Source organism: Hylobates moloch, unplaced genomic scaffold (assembly GCF_009828535.3).
Source record: "Hylobates moloch isolate HMO894 unplaced genomic scaffold, HMol_V3 SCAFFOLD_7, whole genome shotgun sequence".
Classification (NCBI taxonomy): domain Eukaryota; kingdom Metazoa; phylum Chordata; class Mammalia; order Primates; family Hylobatidae; genus Hylobates; species Hylobates moloch.
The window spans coordinates 116,112,664-116,120,830 of record NW_026652282.1 but is presented as its reverse complement, the minus strand read 5'-3'; the positions used below and the strand labels follow the sequence as shown (position 1 = coordinate 116,120,830).

General features: G+C 42.4%; 1 protein-coding gene and 1 pseudogene across 9 annotated transcripts in view; one reads left to right on the top strand and one right to left on the bottom strand.

Moving 5' to 3' along the window:
* Positions 1-2,235: 2,235 nt before the first annotated feature.
* Positions 2,236-3,742, top strand: LOC116811199 (protein C-ets-2-like; annotated as a pseudogene).
* A 1,143-nt stretch (positions 3,743-4,885) lies between these two features.
* Positions 4,886-8,167, bottom strand: part of INTS6L (integrator complex subunit 6 like) — a 58,255-nt gene continuing 54,973 nt past the window's right edge. For 5 of the 9 annotated variants that reach the window (XM_032757681.2, XM_032757684.2, XM_032757682.2 and 2 more), the window contains 3 exons: positions 7,233-7,607; positions 6,251-6,344; positions 4,886-5,866 (listed from right to left, as the gene is read on the bottom strand). In XM_032757681.2, coding sequence (XP_032613572.1) covers positions 5,758-5,866; positions 6,251-6,344; positions 7,233-7,607 — 578 coding nt within the window. In that variant the 3' untranslated portion in view covers positions 4,886-5,757. Of the gene's footprint in view, positions 5,867-6,250; positions 6,345-7,232; positions 7,608-8,167 lie in introns of those variants that run through there. The other 4 variants (XM_032757690.2, XM_032757691.2, XM_058441528.1 and 1 more) reach the window with 2 other exon arrangements.

The following is an 8,167-nucleotide window of genomic DNA, read 5'->3' as shown; positions in this document are numbered from 1 at the left end:
GAACGCAGGGCTCCAGGTCAGCAAGAGACAGGACCTAAAAGACATTAAATTCTGGGAAGACAGCTAAGGAGGTAGGCCAGTCCCACAAGGGAGAGGACACTGCCTGTATGGATTGGATGGGGGCATGCAAAATGACACCCCCATTCCCTAAGCCCTGTAATCTGTAAATGTGACCTTACTTGATAAAAGGGTCTTTGCAAATGTAATCAAATTAAGGATAGCAAAATAAGATTAATCTAGATTTCAGGTGGGCCCTACATCCAATGACAGTCCAATCTCTAACAAGATAAAAACAGAGGGAGATTTGAGACAGGCATAAGGAGAAGATGTGAAGATGGAGGCAGAGATTGGAGAGATGCGGCCACAAGTCATGGAAGGCCTAGAGCTGCCAGGAGCTGAGAGAAGCTGTAAGGTGCCTCCCGCTAGCACTTGTGAAGGGAACATGGCCCTGCCCAGACCTTGATTTTTTACTTCTGGCCTCTAGAACTGTGAGAGAATAAATTTCTGTTGTTTAAAGCCATTCAGTGTGTGTAAATTTGTTACTGCAGTCACAAGAAACTGATACACTGCCCTTCTTGGTGGTGGGTCCCAAGCTCACAAGAGGTCACCCAAGGTCAAGGTTGGCTTCCTGATAAGATTCCTGAGCTGCTGTAGAAGAACCCATTGAGATAAGACTTCTGCGTGGTTACCTGAGCTCAGGCCACTCACCCTGGGAGGGCCGCATCAGAAGAGTGGTGACAGAAAGAAATGCAGTGGTGGGGCTGGCAGGGGCAGAGGGAAGGCAGGCAGCAGCCAGGGGTCCTGGGGCGCCGGGGGCACCTGCAGGCTGAAGGGTGAGAGCCACCAGGGCAGTGGTGGCAGTGACTGCAGGGGCTATTATTATTTTTCAAAAAAGATGGGGTCTCACCACATTGCCCAGGCTGTCTCAAACTCATGGCCTCAAGTGATCCTCCTGGCTTGGTCTCCCACAACGCTGGGATTATAGATGTGAGCCACCACACCTGGCCTTTTTAAATTTACTTTTTTCAATTCAGTGGCTTTAATTACATCCACAATGTTATGCAATCATTACCACTACCTATTTCTAAACTTTATCATCAAACAGAGACTCTGTAACCATTCAGCATCAACTCCACATTATCCCGTCCCCCCCCACCCCCAGCCCTAACTTAAAACCTAAAAGTAACCTATATGGTTATCTTGACTGGTACTTTATGTTTCTTCCTAAGGCTTCTAAGTACTGTCTTGTGTCCTTTCATTTCACCCTGAAGAACTCTTTACCATTTCTTGTAGGAAAACACTACTAGTGGCAAACTCCTTCAAGTTTTGTTTATCTGAGAATGTCTTAATTTCTCCTTCATTTGTGAAGGTTAGTTTGGCCAGATATAGAATTCTTGATTGACAGTTTTTTTTTCTCCTGGTAACACTTTAAATATGTAATTACATGGCTTTCTGGCTTTCATTGCTTCTAATGAAAAATTGGTTGTTAATCTTAGTAAGGATCTTTTCTAACTGACAGGTAATTTCCCTCTCAGTGCTTTCAAGATTCTTTGTCTTTGAACAGTTTGACATAATGCTTTTCAGTGTGGATCTGTTTGAGTTTATCTCCCTTAGAATTCCTTGAGCTTGTTGCATGTGTAGATTTATGTCTGTTATTAAATTTGGGAGTTTGGGGCCAACGTTTCTTTAAATATTCTTTATGCTACTTTCCCTCCTCTCCTTCTGGGTATCCTATTGTATATATGTTGTTATGCTTGATGATGTCCCATAAGTCTCCTATGTTCATTCTTCTTAATTCTCCTTCCTTTCTACTCCTCAGACTGGATAATTTCAATCAACTTATCTTCAAGTTCACTGATTGTTTCTTTTGCCTGATCAAAGCTGCTATTGGCCCCTCCTCCTGTCTTCCTCCCTTCTCCTCTTCTCTCTCCTCCCCTCCTCCTTCCTCTCCCTCCTTCCCTTTTCCCTCAGCCATCCATCCTCCCTCCTTCCCCCACTCCTGAAGAGCATGCCACATGGGGGACGGGCTAGTTACTTGCTCCAATGGCGGGTGAGCACGGTGTCACCCCAGCCCTGAGTGCTGGGAGCCACCTGGCCTGCATCCAGCCTCCCTGATTGTCCCTCTTCTAGCCCCATGCCTGCACCTGTGTGCCCTAACACATTGCACACCGAATAGCCATGGGCCCTGAGTAGCCATCACCCCGATCATGCACTGGACTTGCCTGCAGCAGCACAATGAATGATTTTAGAATCAAGAATATGGACCACATAGCCCCTGTGGCTAACAGTTACGGAGGGACACTCAGGCACCAGCCAGCCTTTGACACTTTTTATGGGTCTGTGTTTGCTGTTTTTCACTTTCTAAATAAAGAGCAAACATGTAACAAACCTGCACGTTGTGCACATGTACCCTAAAACTTAAAGTATAATAATAATAAAAAAAAGACCAAACACTGTAAAAAGTGCCAACAGGCTTGGATTCAATTTCTCATGACTTGCCAACTGTGCATTGCCCTTGTTAACTCTGTATAGCAAGGCTGTGATGACTCAAGCTTTAAAAGCTACCTTCAGTGGCTTCAAAAAGGAGAAACAGTGCTTTGGCATTCCAAAGAAACCCTGGCTGTGGAGTGAGCAGTACGTATGCCAGGGGCTTCTCTGCTCTACCAACAAGTTCAGTCTGGTGAACGTGAATCTCCAGAGGCTTAGCGTGAGTGGCCAGGTATTGTATAACCTTGGCAAGGATTACTTTCTGGAGCTGGTACTTGACTTTGTGGATGATATTTTCTGGGAACATCTGGACCAGATGACCGAAGAAAGCCAAGAAAAGACAAAAGATCAATATAAAGAAAATTCATGCCTGAACTCAATTCCTCATTGGTTTAACAACAATACATCAGGTTTTGGCATAAAGCATGTACCCTATGGTATGCAAACACACAATTACCCCAAAGGCAGCCTCCTGGACAGCATGTGTCCAGCTTCTGCACCCAGCGTGCTCAGCTCTGAACAGGAGTTTCAGATGTTCTCCAAGTCTCAGCTCAGCTCTGTCAGCCTCAACTATGCTCCATCAGTCAGGACTTTCTAGGCAAGTTGAATTTGCTCACCAACAATTCTGGGAAGCCTAAAGACCACAAATCCCCTGAGAATGGTGCAGACATTTAAAGCTGTCTGCTTTTTTAACATTTAAATCACGAAGCAGACAGCTTTGAGAGCTCAGGCACCTGGAACAGCCAGTCATCCTTACTGGATGTGCAGCAGGTTCCTTTCTTCGAGAGCTTCAAAGAAAACTGCAGTCAGTCTCCCTGCCTCAAAAAGTTGACCATGCCTTTCAAGGATTACATCCAAGAGAGGAGCAACCCGGTGGAGCAAGGCAAACCAGTTATACCTGTGGCTATGCTGTCCGGCTTCACAGAAAGTGGACCTATTCACCCACAGCAGTTTCTCCTGGAATTTTAGACAGTCTTGCCAGTCATTTCATCAGCTGGAATAGGGACAGGTGGGAGTTTAAACTTGCCAACGCTGACAATGTTGCCTGCCAGTGGGGAGTCAGGAAAAATAAGCCCAAGATGAACTACAAGAAGCTGAGCCTGGGTTTACCTACTGTTATGACAAGAACATCATCCATAAGATGTCGGGAAAGTGCTATATGTGCTGCTTTTTGTGTGATGTCCAGAACTTGCTGGGGTTCATGCCTGAGGAACTGTACACCATTCTGGGCTTCCAGCCAAACACAGAGGGCTGAGGTCTTTGGGACCACCATGAATCAGCCCCAGGCCCGTGGACTGATTGGGAAGCCCATCCTGACCAACTACGCCAAGGACCCAGGAAAGACACGATTGAATATGTCCAGGAACGTCTCCAAGAAGCAGTGGACTTATTGCATCCAAAACCACACCTCTTGACCAGGCTTTCTCTCTTGTGGCAGAGAAGGCACAGCTACTACTACTCACAGTGCTTTTAAATTAAAATGGTCGAGAAACAGGCACTGGGAAGCCATCCTGACTCCTAGCAGGCTATGGGAAGGGATGGTGCTGGCTGTTTGAGAGTCTCAAAGGAGCAAGCATATCATGAATGCACATAAACTATTTTTCCATTTTCTTTTGTGTTTTGCAACCAGGAATAGAAAATGCAAAAACTCCCTCTTTGTTTGAGAGGAGTAGGAAGGTGGGAAGTAAGCAGCCATGCCATTTCAGAAGTCAGCTTGTATTATTATTATTATTATTATTATTTGAGACAGGGTCTTGCTCTGTTGCTCAGGCTGGAGTTCAGTGGTGTGATCACAGTTCACTGCAGCCTCCACCTCCTGGGCTCAAGCAGTCCTCCCATCTCAGCCTCCTGAGTAGCTGGGACCACAATTGTGTGCAACCACATCCAGCTAATTAAAAATACATGTATTTTGGAGAGATGGGGTCTCACCATGCTGCCCAAGCTGCTCTTGAACTCCTGGGCTCAAGTGGTCCTCCCACCTTGGCCTCCCAAAGTGCTGGGATTACAGATGTGGGCCACTGCACCTGGCCTCAAATTTCTTTTTTACTCAGCCATTCCAAGGGTGAGTTGAAATACCACAAAGCTCCCCTACCATGTTTCAATGACTTCTCTCCTAATTCAGGATTGGCTTGGTTGCTGTAAACCTTTTACTATATTCTAGAGTTCCAATAAAACTTGATTCTGACAGTTTTTTTCCCCAGTGTTTTCCGTGTTTCTTGAAAGTGACTAGTCCCTGGGTACTCTACTCTGCCATTTTCACTAACGTCACTCAATTCTGTGAGTGATGTTTTGAAGTTTAAATCCTTACGTTAACATCTTGTTTAACAGCATACGCTCTTTTTCTGAAAGGAATAACACATCACAAGAAACATATAACTAGAAATTTATCCAGCATTAATGAACTTGTGAAAATCAATAAAATGATTCATTTTATATATGCAAAATCAAAATCTCTTTGTACACTTTAATTTTTGCAAATTCATACAAACATAACAATACTGCTCCATATAAACTTTTGTATAAACATTAAAGGAAATATACACATTTTTTGTTCTTGTGCTTCCAAAGCACAGAATGTATAAGTCCATCTGAAGACTTTCTATCATCACATGCAAGAACAAATGTCAGAGGTTGGGGGCAGCCTCAAGTGCACTTTGTAATGTCTCTAGACAAAAGAGAAGAGAGTTGGAGGTAGATTGTTTGGTGACTCTCCCTGCCCCTTCCCACAGAGAAATAAGTTACCCAAATAGCAGCTTCTTACTTCTTTGATTCAAACTATCCTGAATATTGCATGGTTTAAAAGGCACAACTAGAAATTGTTGAAAACTTTGTTCAGCACACATAAGATTGCCATTTCTTTTCTGTACACCTATTCTTTCTGAAGGACACAGTAAGAGCACCAAGTTGTGCTCCACTTGCAGGTGGCCCCTGGCCACTCTGAGAATGCCTGGAATGGCAAAGTTCAAATGAGTGACCTCTCATTACCCGTGGTAGGGGCAGCGGTGTTTACTGAATTTAGCCTGCTGAATTAATAACATCAGCTTCCTCAATTGAGGAAAACAAAACAAAACAATTCATACTTTAAAAAATTATTAAGGCAAAAGCCCAGCTTTCACTGCCAGATAATCATAAAATTCAAAAGCCCCACTGCTTCTTCTTAGCATCTGGAAAGCAATTCCCTTGACTCAAACATTCCAGGAGGCTTCAACAATATCCTGTTCCATCCTACAGCACAGAAAACTTGTCATTTTTTTCTCATTGGTCTTTGCACTAACATGATGATCTGCTGTTGATGTGATTAATGTTCTTGAGAAGGTGGTGGGAATCTATTTTTTCTAGTACCTTCTCAAGGTACTGAATTAGGACTCGTCTTTTAAACCTGAAAATAAAGAGAAATTTTATGAACCAAAAGATACTTAAAGTACTCATGATGTTCAAGGCACTGTGTGGGATACAAATTGAAGCTTACAATATACATAGGAATATAAAGATTGTCTTCATGGAAAGATATGTCTTAGAGCAAGTACCAATAGTGGCAATTGAGGGCCCAAGCCTACCTGAGGCTATGATAAAAGTAGAAGGATGAATGAGTTGAGTTCAGATAACATAAATCCAAATACTTCTGGAGATAGCCTTAACTATGAGTGAGGGCCAGGGTTTGAGAAAAAAGCAAGGCAGAGCCTATTCCTCTCTTTGTCCTGCACTGGGCCCTACTGCTCTAAAAACAAAAACAAAAAATTGAAGAGTTCCTGTTTATACCTACCTTGCGGCTTCTTTGATGGTAAATTCAACAAACTGTTTCTTCATCTCCAGAGGTCCTTGCACTTCTTCAAGCAAAATGAAAATTCTTTCATATTCTGAAGATATTTAAAAAACTTCATTATTTTTATAAAGATGAATGGGAAATGAAATTTAATTGTTGTACAACCTTAGTAACTGTTCTTCATGAGTGGAAAGTTAGATGTAGTTTGTATTTTAAACATTCAGATCAAAATATCTGCATGCATCTACTAGGACAACCCTTGTTAACACTAACCAAATGTAGCAGGCTGAATAGCAGCTGCTTAAAATTGTCCACATATTAATTCCTGGAACCTGTGAATACATTACCTTATATGGCAAAAATGACTTTACTTTGCAGGTGTAATTAAGTTAAGGATCTTGAGATGGGGAGATTATCCAAGTTTATGCATGTGGGCCCAATGTAAGCACAAGTGTTCTTATAAGATGAAACAGTAGAGTTAAGGTCAGAGAGAAAACATGTAAAGACAGGAGCAGAGGTCAGAGAGGAGAAAAAGTGCTAAGGGTGTTTTCATGAAGATGGAGGAAGGGGCCATGGGCCAAGGAATACAGATGGCCCTTAAAAGCTCGAAAAGGCAAAGAAAGAAATTCTCTCTAGAGCTAGCAGAAGGAATGCTGGTCTGCCAACACTATTTTGGCCCAGCAAAAATAATTTCAAAATTCTGACTTCCAGAACTGTAAGATAATAATTTGTATTGTTTTAAGCTAGGAATCTTTTGATAACTTGTTACGGCAGCAAAAGGAAACATTACAAGAAATAAAGGGAAAAAACAGGAAAATATAGACTGTACCTTTTTAGTTAAAGCAAGAGGAACTGCCTTAAACTATGTGAAAGCCCAATATTGCCCCCAGTGTACCTCAAGGGGTAGCTTGAATCTATAGTGAATCATAGAATGACAGAGACCTCCTGGTGCATTATTGATAGATGTTCTTTCACTACTTACTTCGTCCAAACTTTCGAACTTCCTTCATTAATTGATGTTTTATATCAGCATTGATTCCTTGTGCCATAGCAGGAGTGATTTGTAATGTATTTGGCATAATTCCCAAAGTAGATGCTACTGGGTCTTTTTGGTCATCTACGGAGAGATTGCAGTTTTTGGCTCCTCCTACAAATGCGTTACTACCAGGTTTTTGAATCAGCCCATCTTTGCCGAGACTTGTGAAGTCGTCAGACAGAGAATCCAATTGGTTGGGTGGCATAAGATCTCCTGTCATATTTATAAGCTCTGATGGAGCAGATTTTGACAGGAAGCCATCAGGTGTGATCTGACCATTTTCCATCTTCTCCTCATGGCCATCGTGAATGACAGTAGCATCTGGAAACCAAATGAAGAAGTTGAGCTGTGAGGTAAGTGTATTATGTCAACCCCACAGGTATATCCCTCTGATGCTCAATTTCTAGGAAATGATCTCATAAAGCAGGATGATATACCAGGTGGCGATCTGAGACCCCTCAAATTGAGGCCAGGACACATAATACAATAAAACCACCTCTTATTTTCTGGTCCTATGAATACATATGGAAACCCAGTAAGACAGTACAACTCTAAACACACATTCACAGATCCCTGGTACTCATGCGTTAGTGTCAGCTTGTTATGCTTTACAAGTTGAAAACAGCAAGTCTCACTTTATTTCATGATTTCTCAAATTCACATACAACCTGTCATGCTTTACTGAGCTGGAAGCCAGATAACTTGGATACACCACAACCTGCCTCCTCTTTACATCAAATACATTCTGAGAAAATAGAGGCGGCCATTAGTGCTGAAAGTTCTTTACGCACTCCATCACCAAAAATCCCTTTTAGTGTATTATCTTCCTAATCCTTCTTTTCTGTGTCAGAAAAGTACTTTCTTTTCTGTGTCAGAAAAGT